The sequence below is a fragment of the Thalassophryne amazonica genome, chromosome 18, assembly GCF_902500255.1.
Source record: "Thalassophryne amazonica chromosome 18, fThaAma1.1, whole genome shotgun sequence".
NCBI lineage: Eukaryota > Metazoa > Chordata > Actinopteri > Batrachoidiformes > Batrachoididae > Thalassophryne > Thalassophryne amazonica.
In genome coordinates this window covers 8446522-8466255 of record NC_047120.1, presented here as the reverse complement: position 1 = coordinate 8466255, position 19734 = coordinate 8446522, and the positions used below count along the sequence as shown (strand labels likewise).

Below are 19734 nucleotides of genomic sequence, written 5' to 3'. Positions count from 1 at the left end.
CCAATCACTCATTGGCAGAAACTCGGAAGCTTCTCTTATGGGCGTTGCCTCGCCTTCAGAGTGTCAGAGCAGTTCATCTGCCCGGTGTACAGAACAGCGCAGCGGATTTACTCTCCAGACAGAAACCACCACCGGGAGAGTGGAGACTGAACCCGATTGTGGTCCAAATGATCTGGCAGAAATATGGTGCAGCGGAAGTGGACCTTTTCGCTTCAAGCACCTCGACACATTGCCCACGATGGTACTCCCTCTTGGAACCAGACAGCCCGCTGGGGCAAGATGCATTGGCTCACCCGTGGCCGGATTGCCTCCTTTATGCCTTCCCTCCTCTCCCACTGCTGATGTTGACACTGCACAGGATAGATCAGAGCAGCCACAGGGTGCTGCTGGTTGCTCCATTCTGGCCTGGGAGGATTTGGTTTCCCATGATTTACAAACTCCTCGAGGGAGAACCTTGGGCTCTCCCGGAGAGGAAGGATTTGTTGTCACAGCTACAGGGGAGGATTTGGCACCCTCACCCAGAACGCCTTCAACTGTATGTGTGGCCGTTGAGGGACCAGACTCCTTGTTAAGTTCTTGTGACCAGGCTGTTGTTCAGACTATCCTTATTTCACGTGCTGCTTCTACCAGGGCTTTGTATGACAACAGATGGAAGCTGTTTGCGCGGTGGTGTGAGAAACAAAAGTTAGACCCGGAGCATTGTCCTGTGCCTATTCTCCTCACATATTTACAAGAACTGCTGAAGAAAGGACTTTCTGTCGCTACCTTGAAGGTTTATGTTGCTGCAATCTCTGCCCGGCACGTCTACGTTGATGGCCGGTCAGTGGGTTCACACCTCTTAGTGTGTCGTTTTTTTGAAAGGTGCTCTACGTTTGCGGCCTCCAAGGCTTGCACGCGTACCTTCATGGGACCTTCCTCTAGTCCTGGAAGGTTTAAGCTTATCCCCTTTCGAACCAGTTGAAAGTGCTGATCTTAAATGGGTGTCAGTGAAGACTGCCTTTCTACTTGCACTGTCTTCGGCTAAGCGGGTGGGAGAGCTCCATGCCCTCTCAGTCGCTGGGGACTGTTTGCGATGGAATTCTGACGGATCTGGGGTTACGCTGTGGCCTAATCCGTCCTTTTTACCCAAGAGAATTTCAACTTTTCATGTTAACCAGCCAGTTTCCTTGGCTGTGTATGTCCCGCATTCTGATCCTGGATTATCTGTTTCAGGTTCCCTGTGTCCTGTCCGAATGTTGAAGCAGTACATTAGTGCGACTGCCGGGATCCGGAAAACGGATGCCCCGTTTGTGTGTTACGGTGATCACAAAAGAGGCTGTGCTGTCTCAAAGCAGCGACTCTCGCATTGGGTCGTGGATGCCATTTTACAAGTATACAGGTCCAGAGGTCTTCAGCCTCCTAAGGTTACGTGCCATTCCACCAGAGGGGTGTCCACCTCCTGGGCTGCACAGAGGTGTCCCTTTTGAGTGATATTTGTGCTGCTGCTACGTGGGCTTTGTCCTGTACCTTCACCCGCTATTACAGACTGAATGTGGCCGCTGCTCCTGTGGTGACTTCGGCGGTGTTGTCTGCCTCCACTCCCCACTGCTATGCGAGGTGAGTGTGACTCTTCGTGACCTTGTTGGTATTAAGTCATCCAGGTGCTAAAGCACCGCCCTCTGGCGGTCATGAGGAATGAAATAGAACGAGAGTTACGAATGTAACTACGGTTCTATGAATTCCGGATGACCGCCAGAGTTGCTTGTCACTCAGTCTTGCGAGTTCATTCCGAAAAGAAGCGAGCACTGGGTGCGTCTGGTATATAAAGACAATCAGTGACGTCACCCAGGTCACATTCAATGGTGTGACTTTGTTGGTATATATTCTCGACCTCTGTGCTGCGCACATGTAGTTATCCAGGTGCTAAAGCACCGCCCTCTGGCAGTCATCCAGAATTCATAGAACCGTAGTTACATTCGTAACTCTCGTTCTATGCGTGTTATAATGTGGTTGTGCCATCATAACATACTGTAATAGAGATATAAACCGTGACATGCTTCTGCAACTAGGGACTGTTATGGCCATAGCTGAACAAAATGAAGGGGATTTGGGGGCTTCTTTTTATTAAAAAACCAGATCATTTCACTGGTGTTCAGTTCGACTCTGTTCCTCTTCTCTCCAGACGTTGTTGGTATATGAAGACAGATTTTGTCCGGCTTGTAAAATGGTTCTGGGAAGCATTAGCATGGCTAAAACTCCACTGCTTCCACATGCAGTCTCACTCCAGCCAAAGTTCCAAAGTTGGCCACCCTGTGCTTATACAACAATAATTCAGTCTTAACTCAACAAACACATCTGATTTCACCATAAAGTTGTACTCTAACGGTCAGAGAAATTATCAGATTTATAAAATTATTTTACACAGTTAAATGGCACAAACTGTACTTAGAGGGATGCACTAATAATAATAATGTGAATAATTTGTGAGACATTGTGAGGTAAATTGGCTGAAGCTGAGTTACAGGTAAATTGAGTAGATCTTTTAGGGGAGAAATTTGTGTAAAATTAACATGGTTCAATAGAAGAATGACATACTTGCAACAAAACTGTTCCAAGTTCATTATTTATATCCATCATCTGGTTTAACGTTGGGCCTGTAATTAGCCAACAGTTTTCATTTCTGTAAGTCGTTTCAAAGACCAACATTTGCCGTTTGCTTGTCAGAAAGTGCAGTTTAACCAGTCAGAACTAAAAGTGTGCCGAGTATAGAATCCGAGGGGGTAACCGAGGAGCTAATCGTTCCTCCTGACAGACAGCTTAATAAAGCATCTAATGACAGACATTTATCATGTAAGGGCATGTTTATTCACATTAGCAGTTCATGGATGTTCTGTATCGGCGTTATATTGTTGCCTGCCGTTGATGTAATTCAGTGTAAGGAGGGATTAGATTAGATTTCCCAGCTGGCTTGGGAACACTTCAGGAGAGTTACAGTACTTGGCAGAGAATAGTGAAGTGTGGGGTCAGCTGCTTGGTCTGCTCCTACCTGGACCTGGACCAGGATCAGTGGCAGAAAACGAATGGAAAAGAAGAAAAAAAAAAGTTATTTACAAATGTGGAAACAATGAGCTCGCGACACAACTTGGGTTAGCAAGATTTATTCAGACAAATGTTACACGATGTACCAAAGGACAAACAGACCAGGCTCGATACCGTCTCTGTTTCCATCTATGAAGACTTAAAACACTTTGGCAAGTTGCTTTGTTGCTCGTACAAAGACCACGTCAAATTCCAGCTCAGCGGAAAAGAATGAATGCAGCCACTCAATGTGGGTTAAATTAGACCACGAGGTCAGACTCCAAACGGGTTCCCAGCAGCTGGGAGCAGGCTCACGTCATTGGTTCCCACAGACATGCAGTGCACCTCATCACCCGCTCACAGCACTGAAACACCCACATCAAAAACCGCCAGTTCTTAAACACAGACTATGAGTTATACTGTCCTCTTCAGATTTTCGTTTTTAATCTTATGAAGTTATGATGTAAAATGTTCCAGATGTAGAAACTCAATCCCCATGAGCTGCTGAACATTTAGCAAAGTTCTGTTTTGTTCTTTACCTGAAAAAAATTTAAGTCAAAGCCACGCCCCCAGGATCACTGTCAAAGCCACACCCCCAGGATCCTCTCAGGTCACATAAGGACTGTATTGCTGAGTATCAGTTGGGATTTAGTGTTTTTTTCTTTTTATTTACGGCTTTGGGAGGTCCTGTACCCTGTGCGACTGAAACATCACACACACGTTATTGATATATAGTAAAATAACTGTTTATTTTGGGCTTTTCCAGAATACACACTAAAAATAAACTGATACTAAAACTACACGACAATGTACAAAAACAACGAGCTGAAAATACAGCAAAAAGGTGCAACATATTTTTTTTCCTCTTCGACAGACATTAAAAACACAGTATGTCCATGGACTCAAAAAAAAATCAAACTGGAACTGAACTAGACTTGGGAGGCTGGACTGATGGGAAACCACAAAAATAAACCACAGGACAGCGGGTGCAGGAAAAGACCCTTCAAAAAGTGTACTGTAGAGGGGGCGTGGCTTAGTCTGTGACAGACAGGTGTGTCTTATCCAAGGCGAGCAGCATGTTTGAGTGTCCTCAGGTCAGACTGAGGTGAGACAGCCTCAGACACAGAGACATGGACAGAACTGAAGCGTCCACGGCTGTGACAGACCGCCAGGCAGCAGGAGAGCGAGCGAGTCCCTCAGCGGAGGATCTTAATATGAAAAGACCAATCAAACGTTGGTCTGTCCACATGCAGACTGTTGACTCGCGGCTTGGGGTTTTTTTGTGGAAAGAGGCGGCTAAAGTGGACAGAAAAGAAACGTTTTTAAAGTCTCCAGCTGTACAGCGAACACGGTGAAGGGGGCGTGGCGCGGGAATGTGTAAGAAGGCGTGCTGGCCTGGAACACGTCTAGTCGCTTCCTGCAGACTCAGTGAGCGAGCGGTGAAGGATCCTACTGATGGAGTCCACGCCCTCGGCTTCCAGGAAGCTGCGGTGGTCGCCCTCGATGACGTGCACCGACAAGTTACCGTCGCACACCTGCGGGAAGAAATGAACGTCAAACAATGTCCACGAGAAAACAGTCAAATGGTGGGAGGATCTCTACGAAAATATTTTAATTTTTTTAAATCAGCAAAAATTAGTTTAAGTTTGGATCTGTGCCACATCTTGTGTTTTTGTGTTGTGCTGACTGTGTTCTAAAGGGAGACGTCACCTCGCTGAGCCTGTAGTCGGCTCCCAGGTTGTCTCCGTATTCGCTGCTGGTTTTGGCACGCAGTAAGATCACATTGCCGTGGTACTTCGTTTTTGGCGTGTAGTCATCGGCAGCCTTCAGCTTGTTGTAGAAAGAGATGGCTGCAAAGTGCAGCAAGTCCCTGCTGACGTTCTTTTGAGTGGCTGTGATGAGATCAACTGCCACTCCGACGCGGGCCTCCAGGTCCGGCAGCGGAAGAAGAACCTCGAGGAGCTGTGAGACAACGACAGGGCAAACATCACATAAGGAGACAGCTGGTAACCAAACCTCGGACATCAGAACAAAACAAGACAAGCACTTGACCTACGGAACCCGATTTAGTTCCACTTCTAGAAGTCTAAACAAGTTATTTCAGGAACACAAGCAGCTCCTCAGATCAACTGCAGACAGATTTGGAATTAAACTAGAGAACAAACAAAGGGGTGCTTTACCAGGGTTATTCTTATTAACTGGATTCAGTAGTCAAAGTCGGCTTTATTGTCAATTACTCACATGTACTAGACATACAAGGAATCGAAATTTCGTTTCTCACCTTCCCTCTGTGATGACAGGACAAGACATTTCAACAATAAGGACAAGTATTTAGTATTTACAGTGTAGTGTCTGAGGTAATAGTAAAAGTGGAAAGTGCAGTAGTGCAAACCATTCAGTATTTGTAGCAGCAGCAGATACTGAATGGTTTGCAGTACCAGTTCCTTTCCACTCACTGACCCTAGACGTTAACCATCAACCTCATCCCGGCTCTGTGAGCACTCACGGAACACACGGAGTATCAGCAGCCGGTGATGGTTTTTGCAGAGTGTTTGTTTGAGTCGACCCTACAGACGGGTAGTGTGTGACCTGGACAGATCTGGGTGCTGCTCAGGAACCAAGGTTCTGCCTCCTCCTTCAGGATATGGAAACTAGTGGCTTTTTGGTGAGGAACGTTCACGGACTGACAACTGGTGCAATGCTCTGCAAAATCAGTGAGGGCCTTGACTGCATCTATTAAGCTAAGGGTGGAAATGGAGTTTCTGGGTTTGCAATCATCCTGGATCAAGACTAAGATCTTGGCTTTCTAGGACGTCCTGGACTCAGCAATCACAAGTATATCTGTATGCAGTGAAAGGGTCAAACCTGTGGAAAGATTCACTTATCTTACTGATAGTCTTCACATCTCTGGGTCTTCAGCCTTTAAGGTTGACAGACATGTAAGAGAGCTTGTGGAAACAGGAAGCCACTGGACAGAGGTGCTTGGTGATACAGATACCTTTAGAGGACAATGAAGGTCCAAGTCTTGAGGGTCCTGGTGCTTCCTGTCATACTGTACAGTTGTGAGAGTTGGACAAGAACTGGTGACCTAATATGCCAATTGGATGACTTTGGTACAAGGTCTTTTCAGTGTCCTTGAATTCCACTGGAATGATTTTGTGTCAAATGAAAGGAGACTCAGGTCAGCTGCACTTTGAGGGAACCTCAGCTGCAACATTTTGGCCACACGGTGCTTCTCTCTGGGCACGATCCAGCACACAGGTGCCTCAGTGGTGAGGACCCCAGTGTCATGAGTCAGATGTATTACAATAGCCAATGGTAATTATGCATGTATCAAAAAAAAAAAAAAAAAAAATCAATGAAACTGACAAAAATCAAAAATTACCTTGCAACAAACACACGTCATCCCACCCCACCCACCCCAGGACCATTGAGTAATCTATACTCACTCCTTCAATTGCTAACAACCATAAAGCAATCTTAGACTCCTTCACACCAATCACACGGGCAGTGGACACCTCTAGGTAGATGACATCAAGGAATGTGAGAAACCAATTGGTCAGAGAGAGTTTATCTGAGCATTTCCATCTTGAGGCAACCAGTTTTTTAGCCGCTGTAAGCCCAGCCAGAATAAGTTTGTTTTTATGTCGAGGGGCAGATATTTTGGATAAGTCATTTAACAGTAAAACAGGTATAAATGTACATTCAAACCAAATATATCAGATAACTGATATATTCCAGAAAGATGCTACAGGTGGACACCCCCAGAACATATGAATAAATGTACCAGGCACACCAAGTGGACATAAGGTACAGCAAGAATCTGGTAAAAGACCCATCATGTGCAACCTTCTGGGGATCAAATAAGTTCTATGAGCAAAACTGATATGAATTTGTTGGTGATCTGGATTATGTGAGGAAAGCTGTATACAATACCAAACCAAATCCCAGTCAAACTCAGGGTCAAGCCCTGGGACATCCCTTCTCCACACTGAGACCAGTGGAAGATTGGTTTAAGAGGACTCAAGTAATCGATGATAGATCTGAGTGACAAATCCCCTTGATGTATCCTTATCATAAAAAAAGTATGAAATGGGTGTTGCTCCAATGGTCTATCCAAAGGTACCCCACAAGCTTTCAATGCTGCCTGAAGTTGAAGAAAAAAAAAAGAACGTGGTACCAGGGAGCTCATACCAGCTTGAGAGATCCTGAAAAGATCACAGACCAGTAGTATTAAAGATATCACCTAAGGTATGAATGCCTTTCTTCTCCCACTGAGGAAAACAGGCCCAACATTTTTAAACCGCGGGGTGTTACAGTGTCACTCGCATTTCACAGCACAAGATTTTTGAACGTCACACCATATCTGAATAATAACATGTGTGATCAGGGGGCCAAACCGCAACCTGCATTGCTTAACAGAAATGTTAGCATAGACAACATCTTGGAGTCTATAGTCTAAGTGCCTCCTCCAACGACCGCCAAGAAACCTTCACTTTTGGGTCAAACCAAGTGATTAGAGGCCGCAGTGAAAATGTGTAAAAATATAATTTACAATGTGGAAACGCCAAACCGCCAGCAGTGGAAATTTTTAACCTTGACCGTTTATTTTTCCAGATAAATCTGTATGCTGTCGATTGTAGTTACTGCTAATAACCAACAGGGGGAGACACAGGGAGCATTGAACTGATAAAATTAGCCCTTGTTAATATATTAATTTTAATGATCGAAGCCCAGGCCTGTAGTGAGTTGGGTAAACCAGACCATCTGTTGAGGTCCCGGAGAACATTTTCATACAATTTGGAGTGATCTGGTTTACAGTAGGAAATATTTCAACTGCTCAATCATGGGGATGTTAGCAGGGAGGGCAGCTGCTCTGGCAGCCTCATTAAGAGGCAGATCAATCAATCAATCAATCAATTTTTTTATATAGCGCCAAATCACAACAAATAGTTGCCCCAAGGCGCTTTATATTGTAAGGCAAGGCCATACAATAATCATGTAAAACCCCAACGGTCAAAACGACCCCCTGTGAGCAAGCACTTGGCTACAGTGGGAAGGAAAAACTCCCTTTTAACAGGAAGAAACCTCCAGCAGAACCAGGCTCAGGGAGGGGTTGTCTTCTGCTGGGACTGGTTGGGGCTGAGGGAGAGAACCAGGAAAAAGACATGCTGTGGAGGGGAGCAGAGATCGATCACTAATGATTAAATGCAGAGTGGTGCATACAGAGCAAAAAGAGAAAGAAACAGTGCATCATGGGAACCCCCCAGCAGTCTACGTCTACAGCAGCATAACTAAGGGATGGTTCAGGGTCACCTGATCCAGCCCTAACTATAAGCTTTAGCAAAAAGGAAAGTTTTAAGCCTAATCTTAAAAGTAGAGAGGGTGTCTGTCTCCCTGATCTGAATTGGGAGCTGGTTCCACAGGAGAGGAGCCTGAAAGCTGAAGGCTCTGCCTCCCATTCTACTCTTACAAACCCTAGGAACTACAAGTAAGCCTGCAGTCTGAGAGCGAAGCGCTCTATTGGGGTGATATGGTACTACGAGGTCCCTAAGATAAGATGGGACCTGATTATTCAAAACCTTATAAGTAAGAAGAAGAATTTTAAATTCTATTCTAGAATTAACAGGAAGCCAATGAAGAGAGGCCAATATGGGTGAGATATGCTCTCTCCTTCTAGTCCCCGTCAGCACTCTAGCTGCAGCATTTTGAATTAACTGAAGGCTTTTTAGGGAACTTTTAGGACAACCTGATAATAATGAATTACAATAGTCCAGCCTAGAGGAAATAAATGCATGAATTAGTTTTTCAGCATCACTCTGAGACAAGACCTTTCTGATTTTAGAGATATTGCGTAAATGCAAAAAAGCAGTCCTACATATTTGTTTAATATGCGCTTTGAATGACATATCCTGATCAAACATGACTCCAAGATTTCTCACAGTATTACTAGAGGTCAGGGTAATGCCATCCAGAGTAAGGATCTGGTTAGACACCATGTTTCTAAGAGTTGTGGGGCCAAGAACAATAACTTCAGTTTTATCTGAGTTTAAAAGCAGGAAATTAGAGGTCATCCATGTCTTTATGTCTGTAAGATAATCCTGCAGTTTAACTAATTGGTGTGTGTCCTCTGGCTTCATGGATAGATAAAGCTGGGTATCATCTGCGTAACAATGAAAATTTAAGCAATACCGTCTAATAATACTGCCTAAGGGAAGCATATATAAATTGAATAAAATTGGTCCTAGCACAGAACCTTGTGGAACTCCATAATTAACTTTAGTCTGTGAAGAAGATTCCCCATTTACATGAACAAATTGTAATCTATTAGACAAATATGATTCAAACCACCGCAGCGCAGTGCCTTTAATACCTATGGCATGCTCTAATCTCTGTAATAAAATTTTATGGTCAACAGTATCAAAAGCAGCACTGAGGTCTAACAGAACAAGCACAGAGATGAGTCCACTGTCCGAGGCCATAAGAAGATCATTTGTAACCTTCACTAATGCTGTTTCTGTACTATGATGAATTCTAAAACCTGACTGAAACTCTTCAAATAGACCATTCCTCTGCAGATGATCAGTTAGCTGTTTTGCAACTACCCTTTCAAGAATTTTTGAGAGAAAAGGAAGGTTGGAGATTGGCCTATAATTAGCTAAGATAGCTGGGTCAAGTGATGGCTTTTTAAGTAATGGTTTAATTACTGCCACCTTAAAAGCCTGTGGTACATAGCCAACTAACAAAGATAGATTGATCATATTTAAGATCGAAGCATTAAATGGTAGGGCTTCCTTGAGCAGCCTGGTAGGAATGGGGTCTAATAAACATGTTGATGGTTTGGATGAAGTAACTAATGAAAATAACTCAGACAGAACAATCGGAGAGAAAGAGTCTAACCAAATACCGGCATCACTGAAAGCAGCCAAAGATAACGATACGTCTTTGGGATGGTTATGAGTAATTTTTTCTCTAATAGTTAAAATTTTGTTAGCAAAGAAAGTCATGAAGTCATTACTAGTTAAAGTTAATGGAATACTCAGCTCAATAGAGCTCTGACTCTTTGTCAGCCTGGCTACAGTGCTGAAAAGAAACCTGGGGTTGTTCTTATTTTCTTCAATTAGTGATGAGTAGAAAGATGTCCTAGCTTTACGGAGGGCTTTTTTATAGAGCAACAGACTCTTTTTCCAGGCTAAGTGAAGATCTTCTAAATTAGTGAGACGCCATTTCCTCTCCAACTTACGGGTTATCTGCTTTAAGCTATGAGTTTGTAAGTTATACCACGGAGTCAGGCACTTCTGATTTAAAGCTCTCTTTTTTAGAGGAGCTACAGCATCCAATGTCTTCAATGAGGATGTAAAACTATTGACGAGATACTCTATCTCACTTACAGAGTTTAGGTAGCTACTCTGCACTGTGTTGGTATATGGCATTAGAGAACATAAAGAAGGAATCATATCCTTAAACCTAGTTACAGCGCTTTCTGAAAGACTTCTAGTGTAATGAAACTTATTCCCCACTGCTGGGTAGTCCATCAGAGTAAATGTAAATGTTATTAAGAAATGATCAGACAGAAGGGAGTTTTCAGGGAATACTGTTAAGTCTTCTATTTCCATACCATAAGTCAGAACAAGATCTAAGATATGATTAAAGTGGTGGGTGGACTCATTTACTTTTTGAGCAAAGCCAATAGAGTCTAATAATAGATTAAATGCAGTGTTGAGGCTGTCATTCTCAGCATCTGTGTGGATGTTAAAATCGCCCACTATAATTATCTTATCTGAGCTAAGCACTAAGTCAGACAAAAGGTCTGAAAATTCACAGAGAAACTCACAGTAACGACCAGGTGGACGATAGATAATAAATAAAACTGGTTTTTGGGACTTCCAATTTGGATGGACAAGACTAAGAGTCAAGCTTTCAAATGAATTAAAGCTCTGTCTGGGTTTTTGATTAATTAATAAGCTGGAATGGAAGATTGCTGCTAATCCTCCGCCCCGGCCCGTGCTACGAGCATTCTGACAGTTAGTGTGACTCGGGGGTGTTGACTCATTTAAACTAACATATTCATCCTGCTGTAACCAGGTTTCTGTAAGGCAGAATAAATCAATATGTTGATCAATTATTATATCATTTACCAACAGGGACTTAGAAGAGAGAGACCTAATGTTTAATAGACCACATTTAACTGTTTTAGTCTGTAGGTGCAGTTGAAGGTGCTATATTATTTTTTCTTTTTGAATTTTTATGCTTAAATAGATTTTTGCTGGTTATTGGTAGTCTGGGAGCAGGCACCGTCTCTACGGGGATGGGGTAATGAGGGGATGGCAGGGGGAGAGAAGCTGCAGAGAGGTGTGTAAGACTACAACTCTGCTTCCTGGTCCCAACCCTGGATAGTCACGGTTTGGAGGATTTAAGAAAATTGGCCAGATTTCTAGAAATGAGAGCTGCTCCATCCAAAGTGGGATGGATGCCGTCTCTCCTAACAAGACCAGGTTTTCCCCAGAAGCTTTGCCAATTATCTATGAAGCCCACCTCAGATAGGCAGATTTTGACCAGTTGACTCTAAAGCCGGAAAGATTCTCAAAGTCCTCTACAGCTCTTAGGAGGTGAGGGACTGAAACTGAAGGATTTTGAAGAAAAAGGAGCACATCATCTGCATATAAATTCAAGTGGTGAACTGTACTACCAACAGGAATAAGGGAAATATTTTGAGACTGTCTAATAAATTGCGGTTAGTGGTTCCATGGGTAGGGCAAAAAGACCTAGACTTAAAGGACAGCCATGTCTAGATGACCTTGAGACAGGAAAAAGTGAAGAGCAGATCTTACCGGCAAGAACCCCGGCTGAAGGGGTTGCATAAAGGACTTTGATCATATGAATAAACCTCTCTACCAGGCCCATCCTTCCAAGAACTGACCATGAATATGCCCATTCTAACCTGTCAAATGCTTTCATGACATCCAAAGACAAGATAGCTGTGGGAGTCCCATTATCTTTGCATACATCAATAATGTGTAGCAAACGCCTAAGATTATCTGTTGCCAAATGGCCTTTTATGAAACCAGGTTGATCACAATGAACCAGAGATGTCATATAGTTCTATAGCCAGCGGGCTAACATCTTGGCATAGATTTTAAGTTCTGCAGAGCAAACTTAATGGTCTGTAGCTACCACATTCAATCAGGTTCTTACCTTTCTTAAGAAAAGAGATAGAGCTAAATTGACTTTCCTAGAAAAACGACCTTCTTCCACTGTATAACAGGGGGACCATCAGATCCCAGAAAGTGAGGTAGAACTCAGGTGGTATACCATCCCATCCAGGTGCCTTACCATGCCTCATCTCAGAGACTGCCTCTTTAAGCTCATCTAATGGGAGCAGCTAATTGCTTAGCATCATCTTCTGACAAATGTGGCAAATTAATTCCATCAAAAAGGTTTCTAGTTTACATTTATCAAGGGTGACCTTTAATCTCTTCTGCAGTCTCCTCTTGGGAGTCCTTTCCTTTCATGTTGTTTCCTAAACTCTCCCTCTCCGGGTGTGTCCCCTCCAGGTCCCTCCTCCTCTCTCCTCCTCACGATGCGACATTCCTAGACAGGATGAGAAACTGGAATATCTGGAAGTGGCTTGGAGTAGAGCCACTGTTGCTGAGGATGCCCCCTGGTGTTCTCAAGGCACATCCAACTGAGAGGAGACCCTGGGGAAGACCCAAGATACACCAGAAAGATCATACTTCCCAGCTGACTAGGGAATGCCTCGGGATGTCTTGGACAAGGATATGGAAGTGAGGGATGAGCTGCTCACTGCGCCTGGACCAGTGGCAGAAAACGAATGTCTATTTTTCATTTCTGTTTATTTCAGTAAATAGGGATGAAATTTTGAGCAGAGCTGAAACATAAGATATATTTCAGCTCCTGTCGATATTTATCAGTTTGTATCCGTCCTCTACATACACCTCACTTGTCTCCCGATGAAGGGACAGTGTCCCCAAAGCCACCTCAGTTGTCTCCTGATGAAGGGACAGTGTCCACAAAGCCTCTGTTGGACTCTAACTGGGTGTCACGGACTCTTTCATACAGTAGTGTTCAGAATAATAGTAGTGCTATGTGACTAAAACGATTAATCCAGGTTTTGAGTATATTTCTTATTGTTACATGGGAAACAAGGTACCAGTAGATTCAGTAGATTCTCACAAATCCAACAAGACCAAGCATTCATGATATGCACACTCTTAAGGCTATGAAATTGGGCTATTAGTAAAAAAAAAAAAAGTAGAAAAGGGGGCATTCACAATAATAGTAGTGTGCCATTAAGTCAGTGAGTTCGTCAATTTTGTAGAACAAACAGGTGTGAATCAGGTGTACCCCATGTAAGGATGAAGCCAGCACCTGTTGAACATGCTTTTGTCTTTGAAAGCCTGAGGAAAATGGGACATTCAAGACATTGTTCAGAAGAACAGTGTAGTTTGATTAAAAAGTTGATTGGAGAGGGGGTGCATACGCAGGTGCAAAAAATTATAGGCTGTTCATCTACAATGATCTCCAATGCTTTAAAATGGACAAAAAACTAGTGACGCGTGGAAGAAAACGGAAAACAACCATCAAAATGGATAGAAGAATAACCAGAATGGCAAAGGCTCACCCATTGATCAGCTCCAGGATGATCAAAGACAGTCTGGAGTTACCTGTAAGTGCTATGACAGTTAGAAGACGCCTGCGTGAAGCTAATTTATTTGCAAGAATCCCCCGCAAAGTCCCTCTGTTAAATAAAAGACATGTGCAGAAGAGGTTACAATTAGCCAAAGAACACATCAACTGGGCTAAAGAGAAATGGAGCAATATTTTGTGGACTGATGAGAGGAAAATTGTTCTTTTTGGGTCCAAGGGCCGCAGACAGCTTGTGAGACGACCCCCAAACTCTGAATTCAAGCCACAGTTCGCAGTGAAGCATGGTGGTGCAAGCATCATGATATGGGCATGTTTCTCCTACTATGGTGTTGGGCCTATATATCGCATACCAGGTATCATGGATCAGTTTGGATATGTCAGAATATTTGAAGAGGTCATGTTGCCTTATGCTGAAGAGGACATGCCCTTGAAATGGGTGTTTCAACAAGACAATGACCCCAAGCACACTAGTAAACAAGCAAAATCTTGGTTCCAAACCAACAAAATTAATGCCTTGCAGATGTGAACAAATCATGAAAAACTGTGGTTATACAACTAAATACTAGTTTAGTGATTCACAGGGTTGCTAAAACAGCAGTTTGAACATAATAGTTTTGAGTTTGTAGTGTCAACAGCAGATGCTACTATTATTGTGAACACCCCCTTTTTTACTTTTTTTTTACTAATAGCCCAATTTCATAGCCTTAAGAGTGTGCATATCATGGATGCTTGGTCTTGTTGGATTTGTGAGAATCTAATGAATCTACTGGTACCTTGTTTCCCATGTAACAATAAGAAATATACTCAAAACCTGGATTAGTCTTTTTAGTCACATAGCACTAATATTATTCTGAACACTACTGTATATCTTCTAATAATTAAGATCACTGAAACTGGTTCCATCTGCAGACTCTCAGCAGCCAGAGGTGCAAAGGTTTTATTTTCCTCTTTTCTTTGGGGAGGGGGCGGGGCTGGCCAACCACATAAGTGATGGTGATTAGGTGAGAGTAATGTTTCATGATAAACCAACCAGGGGCAGAGGTGTGCAGGAGTTCACACAGAAATACACACACACACACACACACACACACACACACACCTTATCATATATAAAGTGGAACAGCAGACATTATTTTCAGTTTTATGATAAATAATGTAACATACAGTTGAATTTAAAGTTCATTAAAGGGTGTGTTTTTTTTTGGGGGGGGGGGGGAGATCCAAATCCACTGACATTTGAACATTTTTTAAAAAGTAACAATAGTTACTACCATAGTAAGTAATTTAACGTAACGTGCCCAACACGCACGTCCTGCACGCTGCCACCACTGCGACGGGCCTTTTGGTGTGAAACGAGAGTTACGAATGTAACTACGGTTCTATGAATTCCGGATGACCGCCAGAGGGCGGTGCTTTAGCACCTGCATAACTACATGTGCGCAGCACAGAGGTCGAGAATATATACCAACAAAGTCACACCATTGAATGTGACCTGGGTGACGTCACTGGTTGTCTTTATATACCAGATGCACCCAGCGCTCGCTTCTTTTCGGAATGAACTCGCAAGACTAAGTGACAAGCAACTCTGGCGGTCATCCGGAATTCATAGAACCGTAGTTACATTCGTAACTCTCGTTCTATTTCATTCCTCCTGACCGCCAGAGGGCGGTGCTTTAGCACCTGGATGACTTAATACCAACAAGGTCACGAAGAGTCACACTCACCTCGCATCAGCAGTGAGGAGTGGAGGCAGACAACACCGCCGAAGTCACCGCAGGAGGAGTGGCCACATTCAGTCTGTAATAGCGGGTGAAGGTACAGGACAAAGCCCACGTAGCAGCAGCACAAATATCACTCAAAGGGACACCTCTCAGTGCAGCCCAGGAGGTGGACACCCCTCTGGTGGAATGGCACGTAACCTTAGGAGGCTGAAGACCTCTGGACCTGTATACTTGTAAAATGGCATCCACGACCCAATGCGAGAGTCGCTGCTTTGAGACAGCACAGCCTCTTTTGTGATCACCATAACACACAAACAGGGCATCCATTTTCCGGATCCCGGCAGTCGCACTAATGTACTGCTTCAACATTCGGACAGGACACAGGGAACCTGAAACAGATAATCCTGGATCAGAATGCGGGACATATACAGCCAAGGAAACTGGCTGGTTAACATGAAAAGTTGAAATTCTCTTGGGTAAAAAGGACGGATTAGGCCACAGCGTAACCCCAGATCCGTCAGAATTCCATCGCAAACAGTCCCCAGCGACTGAGAGGGCATGGAGCTCTCCCACCCGCTTAGCCGAAGACAGTGCAAGTAGAAAGGCAGTCTTCACTGACACCCATTTAAGATCAGCACTTTCAACTGGTTTGAAAGGGGATAAGCTTAAACCTTCCAGGACTAGAGGAAGGTCCCATGAAGGTACGCGTGCAAGCCTTGGAGGCCGCAAACGTAGAGCACCTTTCAAAAAAACGACACACTAAGAGGTGTGAACCCACTGACCGGCCATCAACGTAGACGTGCCGGGCAGAGATTGCAGCAACATAAACCTTCAAGGTAGCGACAGAAAGTCCTTTCTCCAGCAGTTCTTGTAAATATTTGAGGAGAATAGGCACAGGGCAATGCTCCGGGTCTAACTTTTGTTTCTCACACCACCGCGCAAACAGCTTCCATCTGTTGTCATACAAAGCCCTGGTAGAAGCAGCACGTGAAATAAGGATAGTCTGAACAACAGCCTGGTCACAAGAACTTAACAAGGAGTCTGGCCCCTCAACGGCCACACATACAGTTGAAGGCTTTCTGGGTGAGGGTGCCAAACCCTCCCCTGTAGCTGTGACAACAAATCCTTCCTCTCCGGGAGAGCACAAGGTTCTCCCTCGAGGAGTTTGTAAATCATGGGAAACCAAATCCTCCCAGGCCAGAATGGAGCAACCAGCAGCACCCTGTGGCTGCTCTGATCTATCCTGTGCAATGTCAACATCAGCAGCGGGAGAGGAGGGAAGGCATAAAGGAGGCAATCCGGCCACGGGTGAGCCAATGCATCCTGCCCCAGCGGGCTGTCTGGTTCCAAGAGGGAGTACCATCATGGGCAATGTGTTGAGGTGCTTGAAGCGAAAAGGTCTACTTCCGCTGCACCATATTTCTGCCAGATCATTTGGACCACAATCGGGTTCAGTCTCCACTCTCCCGGTGGTGGTTTCTGTCTGGAGAGTAAATCTGGTGCGCTGTTCTGTACACCGGGCAGATGAACTGCACTGACACTCTGAAGGCGAGGCAACACCCATAAGAGAAGCTTACGAATTTCTGCCAATGAGTGATTGGACCTGGTGCCCACCTGATGGTTTATGTGATAGACTGTTGACGTGTTGTCCGACCGGACAAGAACATGTCTTCCTCTCAGGGCTGGGAGGAAATGTTTGATAGCTAGTCGCACAGCGTGAAGCTCCAGCACGTTTATGTGTTGGAGTCTCTCCTGGGGACTCCAGACACCCCTCACCATCCTGTGATTCCACACGGCCCCCCAACCTTTGAGTGATGCATCTGTAACAACCACCTCTCGGCGAGAAGGAACAGAGCCTAGAGGGACACCCTTGCAGATGAAGTCCACGTTCCCCCAGGGTTTGAGGTGCAGAAGGCACTGGTTGGAGAGTCGTACAAGCCTGTGCAGATGCAACTTCGAGTTGAGGCCTAGGTTGTTGATCCAAATCTGTAGGGGACGTAAGAACAGAAGTCCCAAAGGTACCACTAGCGACAGAGTCAATTTGCCCATCAACCGGAGCAGCAAACCAAAAGGCAGCATCACAGCCCGTTGAATGTGTGAGACGAGACGAATTACATCGTCCACTCTCTGCGGGGATGGCGATGCAGTCGTAGTGAGGGAGTTGATGGCAATGCCGATGAAGGTTGTTTGTTGACTGGGAACAAGAGAATTCTTTGCAAAGTTCACTGAGTCCTAAATGAGAGACATGGTTCAGTAGAAGAGCTGTGTCGTTGTGCGCCTGCTCCTGAGTTGGAGCGCAGACAAGCCAATCGTCTAAGTAGGGTAGGATTCTTAATCCAAGAGCTTGCAGTGGGGCTAGTGCTGCAGCCATACATCTGGTAAATGTACGAGGGGCAAGAGAGAGGCCGAAAGGAAGCACCCTGAACTGGTATGCCTGACCTTCGAAAGCAAAGCGGAGAAACTGCCTGTGATGAGGCGCCACTGGCACATGGAAATAGGCGTCTTTTAAGTCGACACTTGTGAACCAGTCTCCTGGTGTGATAATTTGAAGGACGTCTACTGTGCGGAGCATGTGAAACTGCAGCACTTTGATATAACGATTCAGATGTCGGAGATCGAGGATAGGACGAAAGCCGCCATTCTTCTTTGGAACAAGGAAGTAAATTGAATAGAACCCCCTGAGCTGGTCTGATCTGTGAACTGGCTCTATGGCCCCCTTCTCCAGGAGTTCCAAAAACTCCCGTTGTAGGGCAGCAGACTGCACCGAGTTGGAAACAACAGTCATCCTCACCCCATTGAGCTTTGGAGGACAAATACTTGGCCTGGAAGAACCGGCAGCGAACGGAGTGTGCCTCTGCAGGATTCGGAAAGGGGGGACTGCGCAAGCCACACCTGATGTCTAGTGATGGTAAGGGTTGACATCAGTTTGCCAAGCTCTCTGGACATATAAGCAAAGGTTTGGAGTGAGGCATCACTAAGACTTTGCGTAGCATCATCAACCTCTGCCTCCCTCAAAGACTTTGAGAGGGCAAGGGCTAAATGGGACAGTGAGTTGCCTAGGCAACCGATGCGAGCAGCTATGTCATAGCTTTTGGTGAGGAGGTCATCAGTGACCCTACACTGAGGGCGTGGGCAGAGGGCATCCGGCCGAGCAGCATCAGCTGGAGCCACAACCAGGTTCGCAATAATGCTGTCAACGGCGGGCATACGGTTCAGACCATACTGCGCTGAATCACACAGAGCTAAGGGCTCTGCAGTCCTGTGATAGATGGGTCAATGATTTGGGGTCTGCCCAACATCGGTGGAGCTCCTCGATATATGGTTATGAAACTGGAACGTTAACTCAGGCTTCTGAGTGACTTTGAAAAAGGCACTTGAAGCGGTGGTTTCTGCAGGGGGATTGTCGACCCCAAGTCTGGATAAAGCCAACTGAACAGCTTGCTTGACAAAGGATAGTCCAGGTTCGGTTTGCGGCATGGACTCTGCCTCGGAGGTATGAGAGCCCACTAATGAATGGCTCGGAGAAAGACTCCTCTCATCCTCATCCTCCACACAGTTTATATCACTTGTCATGTACAAGGAATCAGTTGCAGCAATAGACACGACATCATCCTCCTGCTGAGTAACTACATTGGTCTGATCAGCCTCATTAGGGACAGCAGGAACTGTCACTGCATCCTTAGGCTGTAGATTCAGAAGCAAGGACTTAATCTGAGCAAACTCAGAAGTCAATGTTTCGACCTTTTCAGCCAAAGCATGGTCATGAGTAACCTTCTTAGCAGAAGGGGCTCCTGCATGTGGGCGTTTACGGCGCTTTGGGTCCTTCCTGGGGCTGGAGGCCAAAGTCGCACTAGATATTCCACTTTCCAATGCCGCAAATCTAGCAGATCTCTCTGCCAGTGGCATGCTGGCACAATTAAGGCAGGCATCGCCAGTCAGGGCTTCCCTCAGGTGTCCGATCCCAAGACAGGAGGGGCAAAACATATGTCCATCATCTGGGCTCAAGGGAGCCAAACAGGTACTACAGCCATGCAACAAAGGCCCTGTCAACATTGTGGACTGCGTGCAGATGGCTAACGCAAGCCCTGATGGTTACAAATGGAAAGACAAAGCGTGAATCACACGCAGTGTAAACAGTAACACGAGGCACGGAGCGTGAAGCACTCACAGCCGTCGGCTTGACACGAGGCACGGAGCGTGAAGCACTCACAGCCGTCAACTTGACACGAGGCACGGAGCGTGAAGCACTCACAGCCGCAGACTCAGCACGAGGCACGGAGCTTGAAAC

At 45.1% G+C, this 19734-nt stretch overlaps 1 protein-coding gene across 1 annotated transcript in view; it reads right to left on the bottom strand.

Moving 5' to 3' along the window:
- Positions 1-3787: 3787 nt before the first annotated feature.
- fasn (fatty acid synthase) overlaps positions 3788-19734 on the bottom strand; it is a 185293-nt gene continuing 169346 nt past the window's right edge. Inside the window, exons 41-42 of the mRNA XM_034193248.1 lie at positions 4768-5019; positions 3788-4592 (exon numbers count right to left, since the gene is read on the bottom strand). Coding sequence (XP_034049139.1) covers positions 4464-4592; positions 4768-5019 — 381 coding nt within the window. The 3' untranslated portion in view covers positions 3788-4463. The remainder of the gene's footprint in view (positions 4593-4767; positions 5020-19734) is intronic.